The 17,137-nt window shown below is 40.9% G+C and overlaps 2 protein-coding genes across 4 annotated transcripts in view; one reads left to right on the top strand and one right to left on the bottom strand.

Moving 5' to 3' along the window:
* The window catches only part of Tbce (tubulin folding cofactor E), a 40,352-nt gene extending 38,562 nt beyond the window's left edge, over positions 1-1,790 (top strand). For 2 of the 3 annotated variants that reach the window (XM_057787008.1, XM_057787010.1), the window contains exons 16-17: positions 1,306-1,397; positions 1,565-1,790. In XM_057787008.1, coding sequence (XP_057642991.1) covers positions 1,306-1,397; positions 1,565-1,657 — 185 coding nt within the window. In that variant the 3' untranslated portion in view covers positions 1,658-1,790. Of the gene's footprint in view, positions 1-1,305; positions 1,398-1,564 lie in introns of those variants that run through there. The other variant, XR_009058177.1, reaches the window with a different exon arrangement.
* A 21-nt stretch (positions 1,791-1,811) lies between these two features.
* The window catches only part of B3galnt2 (beta-1,3-N-acetylgalactosaminyltransferase 2), a 38,171-nt gene continuing 22,845 nt past the window's right edge, over positions 1,812-17,137 (bottom strand). The window contains exons 5-12 of the mRNA XM_057787011.1: positions 16,169-16,264; positions 9,965-10,075; positions 7,273-7,351; positions 6,562-6,745; positions 5,769-5,894; positions 4,733-4,892; positions 4,291-4,347; positions 1,812-2,859 (exon numbers count right to left, since the gene is read on the bottom strand). Coding sequence (XP_057642994.1) covers positions 2,719-2,859; positions 4,291-4,347; positions 4,733-4,892; positions 5,769-5,894; positions 6,562-6,745; positions 7,273-7,351; positions 9,965-10,075; positions 16,169-16,264 — 954 coding nt within the window. The 3' untranslated portion in view covers positions 1,812-2,718. The remainder of the gene's footprint in view (positions 2,860-4,290; positions 4,348-4,732; positions 4,893-5,768; positions 5,895-6,561; positions 6,746-7,272; positions 7,352-9,964; positions 10,076-16,168; positions 16,265-17,137) is intronic.

Genomic DNA, 17,137 nt, shown 5'->3' with positions numbered 1-17,137 from the left:
TCATTTGGATAATATAATTGACCTTAGACTTGCACTTCGAAGAATCAATTTTTTAGCATGACACAATTCTATAAATTCTCAAGATAAACTTGAGTCACAGCTAAGTGCTGACGGGTTAGATTTAAAGCCAGTAGCAATTGAAGAAATGGAAACATATGAGTCTGTCTGACTCTAGTAAATATATTTCCCTATTTGCCTACCAGTGCAGTAAATTCATCGATTTTATATCCATGTTCATCAGACAAAACAAGCTTGCCCGTGATAACGCTCGTGGAAGGCTAGTTGCACTCAGAAGAGTACTTTCCTGAACTACTATCCATTTAGGGCCAAATATTTCTCTCTCTTTTAAATTAGCAGTTCAGTTTCTGTGACTGCTTTGTAATATATAATGACAAATTAACAGTGTGTATTAACTTCTTGTTACTCAATGTAAGGATGCAATGTAAGGATGGTTATGCAGTTCGTGGCAGGGAAGGCGCTGGTGGAAATGTGGCAATAGTCACATCATGTCCTTACTATGGATGCAAAACTATGCTGACAGCTCGTCTGCTTCCTCCCCTTCTTGTCCTTATTCAGTCTGGGACCCAGCCTGCTCCTCTAACACAGCAGCTTTGATCAGGCACATTCAGGGTAGTAGGACTGTCGAAGGGGGTCACAAACAGGAGAAGACTAGTTTTATTCTAAAATAGAGAAGATTTATTATCACAAGTTGCATAAAAACACAGCTTTTATAAAAAATGATTTTTATAGAAAAATAATTGACTACATTGTGATATTTGTAGGACACCATACTATTGCTGTACTTTCAGCTAAAGCTTCAGAGAAACTAATTTTCTTCATCACTGTCTTTGGAAAGAAGTTCCTAGTGTGTTCTGAACAGACCATGGCATTTGTTTCGCTGAGTTACCTTCCACACCTGGTAGTCATTGTACACATCCTGATGGTGACCAGATGCTCATGCTGGGAGGGACCTCATCAACCACTCAAGTCTACGCTCTCTCCTAGAGGAAAATAAGGCTGAGAGCTATCCTCAAGGCCCCACTCATGGGATCTTCAGCAACCCATTAGGAAGTTATCACAAAGGCCTATATCTTTCCTCCTCGGTGGGGTGATTATTTCTGGTTACTCAGATTGAGGAAGAAATGGTAAATGCTTTCGCTGCCAAGACTACTTGAGTCAAACTTTGGCTCCATTTCCCAGTTTGCCAAAGAACCAACTGGCTGGGTGACTCAAGGACAGATCATGGCTGAGCTGGTTGTACACAGTCATCATTTGAGAGAAATGGATTTTCCTTTTCTTTGATAGATTCCATGACAATTCAAAAGGTAAAGGGACTGCTGTCACGTCTTCTCAAAGTTCCTGTGTCAGAACTTCTGCTGTCCTATGAAAGTCTCAAGGTAAGTTGCTAAGCTTAGTTCTCCACAGTACCATGAGCCATACATAACAGATTTTAAATGGAGGTGGCATGGTGACTCCTCAAGCTAGCTGCCATTGGAGGGCGGCATGTATAACATGCATCATCAGATCTGTCTACTCACTCTTCCCCACTTTGTTCTCATTTTAGATGCCGGGCAGAGAAATTGATCTAGAAGATGACCTACAGTCATTACAGTTTTATTCTGTGGAGAATGGAGACTGTCTACTAGTGCGATGGTAACAATCCAACCGTAAGAGTTTAGCGGCTGGAATGTTGTATATACCAGAAACAAAAACTTCACCCTCATAAAGGATGAATGTTTTGTTGGGAAAGGACCATTTGGTTGTATATAGAATAAAGGCTTTGATTACTAGTGATTTTTCTACTCCGTCTGTTTCCACAGCTTACTGTATTCCATTATGTGGAGATGTAAATATAAATAGAAACAGTAGTCTAAATCTGAATAGAGTTAACATTTGCTGTGGGCTACTTAACTATTTGAAAAAGTTTACTACAGTGATTTGGTTGGTCGTTCAAAAAAATGTCCCTTAAACTGAGGAAACATATCTCCTACTCTGTACAACATACTTTTCTCCACATTTTATCTACACCGAACCTGTCTTCCACAGATTACTACCTCCTCAAGCTTAGGTAAACATCAGGCAAGGCAGAGTGCCTTCCCTACTTCCCTGTGACACTGAACCCTGAGGTGTTTACTTTTATCACACTCAAACAGTTTAGTGAGAGTGCTAAGGTGAGACATTCAGGATATACATTAAATGGTAAGAGAAAGCATGATACATATATAAATGTAAATGAACATTTTTAAAAGCAAGACCCCAAACTTCAGGTTACAGTATTTCTTTTTCAAGGCCAGTTTGCCCACGTCAGAGATCCACAAACTGGTATTTCTAGCAACCCTGACTTTGGTATATGTGGCCCCAGCACCACACAGCATCTTTGTACATTCTACGTTCTTACTGTCCTAATTGAGCTATGCAGAGCTATTTTATAATCATGATTGAGATTCAAATGGCATTATTACAACTTTCTGAATTTGGCCAGGTTTAACCAAAAGTGGTAATGATGAAATAATTACTGATTAGTAACAGTGATTAGGAGTTACGAATTTTTTTTATAAAATAATTTGGTATTAAATAATCTTCCAATTTATAAATAAAAACTTCTGCTACAATATCGATGATTCATTAAGATCTGTGCAAACACTGGTAATATCACACTACTTATAGCTCAGTATCAGCCACAGGCTCCTCAGACTTACAGTCCCTGGTCTTTGGGGGTCACTGTACTTTTGCTTCACACTGACAAGGATCCCCACACAGCTCCTTCAGTTCCCACAGTCTGCTCAGCTCTTGTGGTGAATACTGAGGAGAAGACAGCATTCCTGTCTCACAGGTTTTCTCACACAGCCACAGGCTGTCCTGTTGAGAAACAAAATACAAGCAGAATCAGGAAACGATACGTGTGTGACACTTCAGTGTACTCTACCAGAGATTTGGGAGTGGGATGGATCCTGATTTTGGGAAAGTACCGCAGCCTTATAGTCCTGGGGCTATGAACCCAGAAACTACAGTGTGAATATTAAGAGTCACCTAATGCCAAACTAACCCATAAATATGCACAGTCATTATATTGTCAATTAAAATAACTACATGAAAATTCTCAGAAGAGTCAGTACATGAAATTCTATAAAACGTACAGAGTACAGATGAACACTTTCATATTCCCTTTTAGAGAGAGGTCATAAAGCAGTGGCAGCCATTTTGATAGGATGCTTGCAACTCTTTGTAAGTCACCTCATTTCAGGATCGAATGCTATGAGAGCAAATTATTCTTCCTGTCGCTGTGGAAGAACAGGCTGTCCAAGACTCCTGAGTCCCAAGTACCACACTGCTCGGCAAGCAACAACACATATGAAGAAATGTGGAATCTGACAACACAAACCCTGGCTAAAATCTGAAACTCTTTTTAAACCATGATAATTTTAATGGGTGTAGAGGCTGCTGGAACTAACATGTGTCTGGAGGGAATCTGGCAATCCCTATCTCTCAAAAACACCTAGAATGAGGGGTTCACCAGTGGCAACAGAGTGGGGCTCATGCCTTGGGTACATGGAAGAGAACAAAGCTTTCTGTCCAAGAAGCAAGGCCCAAGGCAGCGATGTGAATTGTTTAAAAATAATAGTGCCCCATTGGGCATGGCAAAGTGAATATCCTCTGTATGACTCGTACAGGCCAGGGTCACAAAAAAGGATCAGCACATCAACAAGCTCCACAAGCAGAGCAGCCTTTGATGTGCTGAGTCGCTGAATGGCTATGTTCTCCTGTGTGAGTGAGAAGTGTTATGACTGAAGGCAGGCACTGCGCGTCTTGTTGACTGTACCTGCTACAGCCACAGAAGTCAATACAACAAATAAGGCAAAAGCCTGTCCTTCCCGCCCCAACTTTCCTACCTTCAATTTTGACCTCTGCACCACCATCACCACCTCATTCCACCCTCCCTTACAAATAAGATACTTAAGTCTGTTATCAGGAGCTGAGAGGTCTCACTGTTATGGGCCAGAAACTCAAGTCAACAGATTCTAAACTGTAAAGCTATTAAGGAATTCTGATCAAATCTAAAGACCTAATTCTTTTTTGTGGATAAGGAATTTCTGTTCACAGCATTTCCTTTTGGTTTAAACTTCGACAATTATTTGAGGAATAATGAGGTAGAGTGTTGTAACTTAAGAGCATAGCTGGGATGCCAGAAGGCACTGATTCTTATGCCTACGGTTGGATGTACAGTATGTAGGTTCACTTGAACACCTCCAAAAGATCAGAAGTGAAGCCAGCACCCTCATACCTGCTTACCTGGTGTCTTTTAGGTCCTATGGCTGCCATCCAAATGCCCATGCTGACATCTTCACCCTACTCATGGTCAAATGGAAACTTCTTAATATTTTAAAGACAAAGCCATATGTACAAGAGCAAGCTAGAGATGGGATAAAGGACACACAGTGAACTAATAAGTGTAATGTGGATCTCATAGGTGGGGACACTTGGTCCCTTACACTATAACCAAGTCAGAAAAAAAAGCGCTTCTTTGGCTTCTTCCTTTTAGCAGAAGTATTTACATTCCTCCAGTTTGCAAATGAAGACTAAAAGCTGTGAAAACAGGCTCAAATAAGATATAGACATCATGACTGGAGTCTGATAGATGGCAGGAGTGATTCCTGCAGAGAAAGGACAACCATAGTAAGCTGGCTCTACAAGGACATCTCAGGACATTGGACTGGATGAGTGATCTTATTACCTGATAGGTCTTTAACCTTCCGGAATTGCCTGCCAGCCAGTCAACGATATCCTTGGAGATCATGTACCCTGACCCACATGCAAAGGCAGGGTAGGCTGGGCTGGGGTATTCTAGCTCCTGCCACTTCCCAGTTCTGTCCACTGCCCAATTCAACCTGAAACTGAGATGTTACAAAGATGATGGCTGGCCACATGCTTCTACTAGATTCCTTTGACCACTACAAAGGGACAAGCTTGTAGAGCAGGGGAAAATTCTTCCATCTAAGGAAAGGAATTATTTACCCAATGGTACTTTATATAGACTAGTTAGGTAAGCTCTCAGTTTCTTAAAGAAAGCTAAGAGAAGCCCACCCTGTGTTTCAGTACATATTCAAATGAAACCAAACCCACCAATTTACTAATCCTGCAGTGTTCCTAAAGTAGCAAAAACAATGGCTATGGAGATGTGTCGTACACGGTCTAACAAAAAACATACAACAACTGGGCGGTGGTGGCGCACGCCTTTAATCCCAGCACTTGGGAGGCAGAGGCAGGCGGATCTCTGTGAGTTCGAGACCAGCCTGGTCTACAAGAGCTAGTTCCAGGACAGGCTCCAAAACCACAGAGAAACCCTGTCTCGAAAAACCAAAAAAAAAACCAAAAAAAAAAAAAACCAGCTTCAGGGTACCTTGCCCTTCTAAAAGCAGATCTTTGACTCTTGGCTAATAAGCCTAAGTTTTTTTTTTCTCTGTGTAACAGCCCTAACTGTCTGGAACTAGCTCTTGTAGACCAGGCTGGCCTCAAACTCACAGAGATCTGCCTGTCTCTGCTTCCCGAGTGCTGGGATTAAAGGCGTGCGCCACTACCGCCTGGCTGAGATTTTTCAATAGAAAAAAAAAATTACCTCTGGTTATAGTGACAGCAAACTAATCCAAAATAGTTTAACTAATAAGAAATTTCATAACATTTTTCTTGTGGAAAAATAACTTGCATATTTCATCCTAAATTAATTACACTTAGGTATACCAAAAGTCAATGTCTGTCCATGGTTCACTTACTTTCCCCACCAAAAATTAGGGCCATTTAGATTCTTCTGAGCAATTCTATTAAACACAGCTTCTAAGTCTATGTAACAGTCATCATCTGTCTTCAGCAGCAAACCGAAGCTGGTGGTTTCCACAGTCCTGTTGACAAAAAAAAAAAAAAAAAAAAAAAAAAAAAAAAAAGGAATATGCAAGTAAGCACCACCCCGGAAGGATATATACTATGCCTGTGCAGCTGTGCACCTTCAGTGTCTTATCCCACACACAGAGAACCACAATCCAGTATGAGTTTGAGACATCCAAATGTGTAGGAATGACTTCAAGGGAATTAATTTTTGTTTTGTTGGTTTTGAACACTTAATGCCATTCACACTGTGGATCTGTTCATCAAAATAAGAAAGCAATAGCACATTAGAAGATGTCTTAAAAAGGAGCCAAGATGTGCTGAAGAGTTGGCTCAGCAGTCAGGACTAAGTACTGCTCTTCCAGATGTCCCACACATTTGGTTCCTGGTACCCATGTAGGGCAGCTCAGAACGGCTTGTAACCCCAGTTCCAGAGATCTGATGCCTTCTTCTGGCGTGCAAAGGCACCTACACACACAAGGCAGACACAGAGACACATACACATGAGTAATTTTTTAAAAAAAACCTTAAGATTAAAAAGAAATTGATTTTAAAGGATTGTGATATAACAGATCACACCCCAGATGATGAATGTCTTAAATTTTAAAATCTCGGTGGTTTGATGTTTCTGTATCAAAATAACAACAAAGCAAATTTTAGCTACCCAACAGCCACACAACCTACCATCTGTAGAAGTTGAGTAATTTTGCAGGAACATTCCGGTAAGTATCCACAACATCCACGAAGACAATGTCGTCATAGATGCTGCTCTCCTCCTGCAGTAAGGCATCTTCCACTCGTAGATCCTGAATGTGGTTTGAGAGTCTCTGGGGCCGTGAGTGAAGGCTTCGTAACAGTGCATCTCCTTCTGAAAAGGAAAGGCTGACTGCTGAAGAAAGACACTACTGCATGCTCAGGACCCAGAACTTGAAAATGTTACCAGATTCCTTCCCCAAGGATGCAGTGGAACACATGCTCATTTGGCTCTTCAGGTGGGGCGGAGTTATAGCTCACTTAGGCCTACTTGTGATAAGACATCAGAGATACTACCACCCTACATGGGACCACAATGTTCTCTGCAGCACTGTTTGCTATGCTGGGAAACAATACAAGTAGAACCAACAAGAGTCCAACTATGCTTTACTTGCATAACAGAATATAATACCTTAAAAAGTAAGCTTCCGGGCTTTGCTTTGGAGATGGGGTGTTGCCACATAGCCCAGAATGGCTTTTGAAGTCATAATTTTTCTGCAGTCTCTTAAGCATCAGCATTTCAGGCATAAAACTTTGTACCCAGTTTGATAAGGAACTTTTAACTTGAAAAGATGATCTTTCAAAGTGTATTATAAAACAAAGTTAGCTACATTGAGTTTGCTTTTGTACTAGCCAACTTACCCTGAATAGTGTAGATAAAGCCACCTGCAACCCCCTCCACGCCTTCCATGAATTCATGAGGCAGTGTCCCTTCCCCAGCCTGAAAGGAATGAGAACAGAAGTGCTCCGGGATTTCATGACTAACAATTAATGTATTACAACACAGAGCTGAATGGCCAGGATGCCTGACCTACAGCAGATACTGATGCCATGGATTTATTATTTATTTTACTTATTCCTCTCTCCCCCCCCTTTCTCTCCTTCCCTCTCCCTCATTCTTTTCCTCCTTCCCTCCCTCCTTCCTCCCTGGTTTTTCAAGACAGAATTTCTTTGTGTAATTATGGCTGTCCTCAAACTCATAGAGATCTAGGCAGATCTGCCTCTACCTCCTGAGTGCTGAGATCAAAGGTGTGCACCACCATTACCAGGCCTACTTTATTTCCCTATTCTTACTTTATGTGCATAGATACTTTGTATGTGTGTTCAACACCTGAACCTGCATGAAGTGAGTGCCTTAGGATGTCAGAGGAGAGTGTCACACCATGAGGCTAGAGGCACTATGAGGGCACTGGAACCCAGCGTAGGTTTTCTGAAAGAGTAGTGTGGTGGACTGAATAAGAATGCCTCCACACCCATAGGCTCATATATTTGAATATTTGGCGCTCAATTGGTGGGACTGTTTGGAAAGGGTTAGGTAGGAGGTGTGTTACTAGGGTGGGCTTTGAGATTTCAAAGTCATTCCCAGTTAGCTCTCTGCTTCGAGCTTATGGATCAAAATGCAAGCTCTCAACTACTGTTTCAGCACCAAGCCAGCCCTGTTGTCAGGCTCCACACCATGGTGGTCATGGACTCTGACCACTTGGAATAATGAACCCCAAATTAAACACTTCCTTTTAACACGCCTTGATCTTGCCTTATCACGGCAACAAAAAAATGATGAAGAAAAAAAAATGATGAAGATAAGCAGCCAGCACTCTTAACCGCTAAACCACCTTCAGCCCCTATCCATGGGTTTAAAGCATCAAGATGACTCTGGCCCAGTGCTCAAAATTCCAACTTAAAGATAAATAAATGTTCTTATACACACAACCACAACAGTGCAAAACTCAGCTTAGTTTACATCTAACTTCATCACTTTAAAAACATTAAAGAATTATTACTTTTTGACAAAAATTCTCGTGAATCTGCTAAGATCTTAGTACATCTGAAAACTCAGGGACCATGAAGAGAAAAGGTTTAAACCACCATCTGTTCCCAGCTGGGCAAGGCCAAGTGGATCATTTGTCTTTATATTTAAACTCAATCTTCAACTTAAAATAAGAAGGAAACTTACTTTCTTAGTATAACAAATCAAAGTCTATGGAATTTTGGTGTAGCCTAGGTTTCACAAATGGAAGGTGGCATGATATTTAAAGCATTTGTCCTGAAAATAATAAAAGTTATGATTCCTTCCATAAAATTCTCTATCTTAAATAATGGATAAAATACTATACATGGCCAAAAGGATGAGGGTGTGTAACATGTAACTTTGTGGGTCCATTTAATATATTTTCTTTTCTTTTAAACATTTTAAAATTACATTTACTTATTTATTTGTGGGTGTGTATGTACACAGGTATGCCTGTTGAATTGAGGGCAGCAGGCTTGGCATCCCATGCCTTTACCTTCTGAGGGACCCTGCCAGTCCTTATTTTCTTCCTGACTATGGATGCGATGGAATAACTGTGTCTTCTTTTCAGTGGGTATGCAAATAATACTTTCTGAATAAGTAATAAATCACACGACACTCATTTCAAATCCAGAAATTACTTCATGTGAGCAGGGCTAATATTCAAGAGATTATTGAATATTGAAATGCCAAGTGTCTTTCTAGTCATCAGACAAGTACCAACAAGGGCTGTGCAGCTGTCTGTACCACCACCACAGCAGGCCTCTTGCTCACTAAGTCTGTCTATACCTTTACTACACCATGTCTGAGAAATTTACCTAACTTGGATTTGCTTTAAATCTGAGGAAAATCTGACCAAAGGAGAAATGTGATTCAGAAACCCCAGAGTTGCTTCAAAATAAAACAAATGCAAGTACTCCCTCCCTCACTTTAAAGATACCCAGGCTGGCCCCGATCTCTGGGCTAACGCTTTAGCTTGAAAAAGAGTTGGGACCCCAGGCACAGGACACTGTGCTCAGCTCAATATTTTGGTAGATAGTATTTTAACTAACATTTTGCTATCAAAGTAAGATGGCCAACTATGGAAGATGTATTTCTTTTCTTCCTTTCTTACTCTGTAGCCAGTTCAGGGCAATCCTGCTGCTTCAGCCTCCTGAGTGCTGAGAACACAGGTATAAACTATTATACTTAGCTATGAACAAATGTTTCTAAAAATGCTCACTAAAAATCTACCAAGAAATAAAATACCAAACTTTAAAATATACCAATCTTAAGGCAAAACTACATTATTCATTAATACTGGAGTTAAAATATACCAATCTTAAGGCAAAAACTACATTATTCATTAATATTGGAGTTACAGGAACATGCAACTCAAGCTGTTCACCTTCACTATGGTGAAGTGGCTCAGCAACACTTTCTACTGTGTAAATATTCAAAACCCCTGTACGACACTGCCTAGGATAAAAGTAAATTCCAAACTTTTTAATGCATGTAAGAAAGTTAATATTTCTAACCAACCCAAAGAAATGAAAAAGAGCTTACTGTAATGACTCTGAGAACACCCCCTCCGTCATTCACTGTCACTTTGTGGAGGTTTCTGGACAAGAGGCCATGGAGATCTTGGCTTTCCCACACGACTGTACCTTCAAAGCTCTGGGGGGGGGAACAGTAGACCGATTTGTTTACTCTTGCCACTTAGGTTCTAAGGAAATATTTACATAAAACTTTAGAAAAAGTGTCATCCCCGCCCCCCTGAAACACATCAGTTTAATTTTTAAGCCACAACTTGAATATTTCATTGTTAGTATGATAATGTATGTCCTCGGTTATTTCTTCTGGACACATATAGAAAACAGTTCATGGTGTTGGCAGATGCTGTCTGGCTGTTCCTGCTGTCTCAATTTCCTAATGTTGCTACAACTTTTAGAGCTGTTCTTTCTAATGTGGTGTAACATGCCACTGGGCTAATACTTAACTTATAGTTGTTTGCTGACCAAATGGCTACTATAACATAGGAATGTTTTGGTATAAAAGTCTCTTTCCCACTATACTTAAATTCCCAGAGGTGAAATTACTGAAAAAAGTAAAGTGTGTTTATGCATTTATTTTGGTACAAACTGTCACATTGCTTTTGAATACCATATTTTATTAATTTATAAGGTCATTAGCAAAATCTGAGAATGCCAACTGCATTGAACTCTTTCTACTATAAAATTTAGAAAAAAAGTAAAAAGCTCAAGTTTATCTGGTAGGTTTTCAACATGTGATTATTTAATATTTACCAAGCCATGGGCTATACATTGAATATTAGAAATAAAAACAGAATAGCTCTTATCTTTAAATACTATCAACATGTCACCACAGGCTCACAAATGAAAAACATTTGGCAAAAATTAGGGTGCAGAAAGAACTTCAAATTACCACAAAAGCAGAGAAGTCTTGAAGTAGAAAAGTGGACAGCAACAACACAACACCTTCAGAATCGTAAGCATTTCACAGGCTGTAGCACCAGGCTGAGGAGAGGAGGGATCTAAGGTAGAGCAGATACTTCTCTGCCCACCATGGTGATGAACCCTGTCCTCTGCTTGGAAGTGGGGAAGATTCCCAGGAAACTGCCTGTAGGTTGACATAATTCCCTCTTTTACAAAAGAGGAAATTATGCTCCAATCACTGAGAAGAGCTTAAGAGTGAGGTTTAAGTAGTGATCTTTATACCCTCCAACAATCTGCCCCTGCACAAAGAACTGAGCTGAGAGAGGAATCTTGGCAATGCAGCAATATGTAGAGGAGAAAGATTCAGGTATAGAGTACCTAGTCACATAGCTCCTGGATGAAACATCACTTCAAAAGCTCAGTTTTTATTGCTATAATCAAGTTCATGGCCAAAATCAATTCCAAGTCATGGTGTTAGGGACCTTGACATATCAGGGGTAATGGTCGTTCAAGTTACTCTTGTGAGCCAGCACCATAAAACATAAAAGAACTGACAAATGGTCCAATGTCAACCACTGGGAATCTGATCACTGCTGAGCGCTGGGTGAGACGGCCTGGGTTGGCTACACACCCATCCCCAACAATAGTCTTTTGCCCGTGCTCTGCTGCACTTTCTTCTAAAACTCTAACATCAGTAAAATGTGGAAGGCGTGAAAACACGTTAGAATTAGGATGGACACGACTTTGGGTCTCAGATCTGAGGACAAATCCCTTGATTCTGGTTTAGGTAGTTTAAGAAAATCCTAGACCCAAGATTGAAAATATAGGCAATGAGAGTGGTTAGAAGACAGCAGCACTCCAATGTCCAGGGCCAGCTGGCACGTCTGGAGCACTCCAATGTCCAGGGCCAGCTGGCACGTCTGGAGCGCTAGAGAAGTCTAGGCAGTAATGGATGAAATGGCCCAGGTATGCTGAGTAAAATAAATCAGGTGGCCAAAAGTCAAAGCAGGACATAAGGAGCTGCAGCAGAAAGAAAGGTATCTGTGAAACCTTGTGGGCCCATATTTTGGTTTGGCACAGTAGCCATTAGCCTGGTCTGAGCTAGGCATATAGCTCTGCAGACAAGCTGTCGCCTCCTTAACAAAAGTCAGGATGTGCTGCTCCTAGTTTCTTTTGTTAGAATGTGGATTACCTGAGGAGAGATGTTGGCTAAAGCTGATGACTCAAGAGTTTCAGAGGTTCGGTGCTTCCTTCCTTTTGTAACTAAGAGGATGTCTTATAGAGATGCTAATTCATGGCCTACCTGACTGCTAGATGTGGACATGACCTAAGCTCAGGCATCTGGTTGCCTAGGAGACAGCCTAATGGGTTTTCCCCCACTGAATGTAGATATAAGATGTTCCGAGAATAAAGAGTCATTCTGGCCTTTTCCAAGATGACCTTATAAGCTGTGTCGGTTTTATTCCTCGCGACTCCGTTTCAGCCGGGTTAAGGAATCTATGTTGGACCCTCATGGGCTCCGACAAAACCTTACACCTTGAACCTACAAACAAAGTATGTAAACGGATACACCAGTCTCTGTTCTATCTTTTCAAATGACATTTGGCAACTGGCTTGCTATTTGTCAGTAGCTCCTGGCACCCAACTCCATTTATGTATATAACTGGGCCACGATATAATTGTCAACAAGGTTCATCACCAGAGAAACCTACTGGTGCAAAAGTCCTTCATCTCCTCTGAAGCTGTATGCGAGGTAGGGCAGCAACAAGCATGCTCCCACCCCTCTCACACACACATCTTTCTAGTTTGTTATAGGTTTCAGAAAACCAGAAAATTCTTACGATACAAAGCAACTTTGGTAACTCCATTTGAAGACCATAAAACTACGGCTCAGGGAAAAAAAGTCATTGTTATAGTCTTGGAAAATAGTAAAAGTACAAACCCTTCTACATGGTAATTCTGTGTATTTCTTCTAATTTCTCATTGATAACAACACAGGAGATAAAACATATAGAAATAACTTCTTGTAGACTGAAAAAATAACTAAAGACTCACTTTTCATAGAAATGTGAGCATTAAATGTCCACTAAACTTACAATAATGTGCCAGACTTGAACGACAAGTCTGCTTTCTGCTGAAAGCAGTTTTAGGTTTCAATTGCATTCTTAAGAAGAATATACAATTAAAGAAATAACTATTTTATGATAAATAGATAGCACTTTTCACTGAAACTTGTGGCTCCTCTTGAGGTTTACACTTCAGTGGGCAGGCCACAATAGAACACATGTGACAAGCTGTACTGCTGATGTGATATCCAGATATCTTACAAGTGTGACAGTCACAGGAAGGGTCACACCAAGGGTGACTCTCACTTCCCTGGTTAAGACACAGACAACCATCACAAAGTTACTAGCTCTGATGTACAAAAAAAAAAATTTCATGTAACACCAGGCAGATCTCAACAAAGAAAGGGTTGCATATAATATAAAACTTAATTTCTAGATCTCTAAAGGCTTATTATTTTCTTTTTATAAAGCTAATATGTATTTATTATAGACTTTTGGAAAATATATGAGGGAGGCAAAGACAGGTGGATCTCCGAGTTTGAGGTTAGCCTACAGAGTGAGTTCCAGGACAGCCAAAGCTATAAAGAGAAACCCTGCCTCGAAAACCAAAGCAAAGCATATATGTGAAAAAAAAATAAAAACCATCCCACATACTCACTAATAAACAATTTTACTTATCTCAATATTTTTCAAAAGTAATGAAATACCTAGTATATTTACCTTAAGCTTAAAAGGAAATAAGGCTCTTAGGGATGCCAGCATTAAAAGCTCCTTTCAGGCCATGCATGGTGGCACAGGCCTACAGAGGCAGACAGAACTCCATGAGATGGCAACCAGCCTACCTTGGTCTACACAGTGGGTTCCTGGGTAGCCAAAACTATACAGTGAAACCCTGTTCAAAACAACCACAAAAATAACCAAACAACTTTCAGGTATGGACAATTGATTGCTTTTGTGGGAGGGAGAATCAGACTTTTCTTTAAGGGTGAAGCCACTGGTAGGTTGAGTATGCGCCAGTGGACAACCGCACGCTCAGGAGTATGTGGGCTGCATAAACTGGACCTCATGGTTTATGTAGAAAATTGAAATAAGGGACTTGAATTTGAGTGTTAAGAAGGCCAGGGTGAATTCTGGAGGAGTCTGTGGGATGGGTGAATATGATCAAAATAAGATGAATAAATTCTCAAAGAATTAACAAACTATTTTTAATTGTAAAATGTAAGGCAGCCAGAGTAGTGCTCTTTTGCTTCTGCTGGTGGAGACAGGCTTCTGTCACTTTTTTTTTAAATTACTCTTTGACAAAAACAACAAATCAATAAAGATCCTCCAACCATTGGCACCCCTGTCCCCTAACTAAATTTTTATTTTGAAAAACTACAATCCTATGAAGAAGCTAGAATTGCCATGTGAATGACTGCCTAGTGGTTCACACTTCTACAGCTATGTCCTGTCCACACACTTCCTAAAGAGGAATGCAGATGCACCATGACACATCACTTCTTAACAATGGCATTCTGAGGAAAGGAATGCTTTTTACAGACCAAGGAAAAGTAAGGGACACGCTATAAACCTATGACTGAAGCATTAAAACGTACTTTCCTCCTTCTGACGTTACCCCAAGAGGCTCCTTCCTCAAGGAGCTTCTCAAGCTCAAACCCTTGTCATTTTGGACACTCACAGCCTAATGTTACAAGAGTGCCAGGCATTGCTAAGTGTCCTCCGGTGGCAAGCAGGTAACTCATGGGGAGAATCACGGTGCAGTGACCTATAGAATGCTTGCCGTGTGGAAGTACATTCATTCTAAGTGGTCTACCTGTGTAGAACCAGTCATTCCCTAAAAAGCCCTCTGGACCAGTAACTGCAGCATCTCTACCTCATGACAGCCACAGAGAGGGCAAGACTTCTTTGATCTAGAATTAACATATTGTCTTAGTTGGGGTTATTGCCACACAGGCTTGCCAAGAACCCAACTTTATAGACATTTTCTCAATTGAGGCTTTGATGAATCTAGCTTGTGTCAAATGACTAATCAGCACACAAATGTTGTTTCAAATACTTGTATTTGGTGCCAAAAGTACACAACACACTATAAAAATGTGTGGCTGCTATTGCCCTTAATTGGAACACCATGAGACTGGTGCTTAACAGGGAAGCTGCCAATGGTCCAGCTTTTGCATCTTAGCTTTGATTTTTCAGACAAACTCAAGATAGTTTTCAGTGAACCCCAAAACTGTCCAACACTCTGACCCCTACTATGGTTTCAAAGCACTATGTTTGGAAGAGGACTCAATGAATAGGCTGAAGCTGGTGGATGGGCACTGCTCATACCTGCCTCTGTTCAGTCCTTGACTACACTGGGGAAACCCTCACGATGCATGAGGGCATCTAGCAGACAAAATGGTCTCCAGCGAGTAGGATTTAAAACTGTCCAAGAGCCCAGAGGTGACAGACATGTCCTCAGACATCATCCACAAGTGTTCACTGTTACTTTTTATTTAACTTGAAAATACTGCCTATTATCCTATCTGCACTGTTTTTGTTTTTAATTTTTGATACAGGTTCTCATGCTGTCCTGAACTTAGTATGTAGACCAGGCTGGCCCTGAATTCACAGAGCTCTGCCTGCTTTTACCAACAGAATGTTGGGATTAAAAGTGCCCTATCATACCTGGCAATGTTGTGGGATATTTTGATCGTACTCTGAGAGTCCCAAAACTGCCCATAAAGTTTACCTTGAATTAGAGAAGCAGCAGCAAAGTGACCAGTGACCTCCTCTCTCTCTCACTCCAAAAGGATGAAGGATCGTTCTAAGCCCCTCCCTCCTGTATCTCTCTATATGTTCTGGGTCTTCCAAATTTTGGTCAGCCAATAGCTAGCTCATCTCTCTGATTCAAGGTAAACTTTATTGGCAATCTCAGGAGTGTCAGAGTATGATCAAAATATCCCACAACAGACTTTTTTTTTTTTTTTTACAATTCCTTAGATAAGTAAAACATTTAACTTCCAAAATACCTACTGTTTCTAAGGCTTACTACTACCCTTTGTCACTGAGACAGTCACACAGTTCTCAACTTTAAGTTAACCATGGCAACAGGCACTTTTAAAAACCATGGCTAAGAAGTCCTCTTGGTGTAACTGCAAAATTTAGTGCAAGCTTTGTTGGTACTGCTGCTTCCACACTGTAGAGCTGACGTGGTACAACAAAGCACACACCTACAAAACCAACACTGGTCTTCACTCTAGCCATACCTCTGGTAAGATGAACTGCTCCACAGGCTTGTACCATAGCTTGTTCACCTGTATGCCACAGCTTGGAGGACTAAATCGAGCGACGAAAAGGGCCTCCTGCAAGATGGGTAGGGAGGGACGGAGAAACAAAGACAATTTTCCTGTTATATACTGTAAATGCAACAGATCTTCAGACACTGTGTAGCTTTGTCAGTAAATTTACAAAGCCACCAATCACACTCACTGTGGTTTCAACAACTTTCAGGTATTTATTTTTTTAATGATTTATTTTTATTTTATGTACATTGGTGTTTTGACATGTGTGTATGAGGGTATCAGACCCTCTGGAACTGGAGTTACAGACAGTTGTGAGCTGCCATGTGGGTGCTGTGAATTGATCCTGGGTCCTCTAAAAGAGAAGCCAGTGCTCTTAACCACTGAGCCATCTCTCCAGCCCTACTTTTTGTTTATAAATGTATTTATTTTATGTTTTTTGTTTGTTTGTTTTAGTTTTTTGAGGCAGGGTTTCTCTGTAGCTTTGGAGCCTGTCCTGGAACTAGCTCTTACAGACCAGGCTGGCCTTGAACTCGAGGATCCGCCTGCCTTTGCCTCCCGAGTGCTGGGATTAAAGGCCAGCATGGGTGTTTTACCTGCATGTATGTTTATGTACCACATATATGGCATCAGATTCCCTAAAACTGAATTTATAGATAGACATTTGTGAGCCATCATGCGGGTGTTGGAAACTGAATTCAGATCCTCTGCAAGAATAGCAAGCACTTTAACCACTCTACTGCCACATCGAGATTTTCTATACTGCCTGTTTTACTGCTCTAGGGATTCAGCTGTCAGCCCTTCGCATACTAGGTAAGCACTGCACTACCTGCAGCGGGCACAGCACTCTTTTAAGACTGTCTTGCTAAGCTGCTATGATACTTTTTTGGTCCTCCTGCCTCAGTTTCCCAAGCAACTGGGATTTGGTTTGCCACC

Source organism: Chionomys nivalis, chromosome 13 (assembly GCF_950005125.1).
Source record: "Chionomys nivalis chromosome 13, mChiNiv1.1, whole genome shotgun sequence".
Lineage (NCBI taxonomy): Eukaryota > Metazoa > Chordata > Mammalia > Rodentia > Cricetidae > Chionomys > Chionomys nivalis.
The sequence above is the reverse complement of the archived record's forward strand: the minus strand, read 5'-3'. Positions and strand labels throughout refer to the sequence as shown.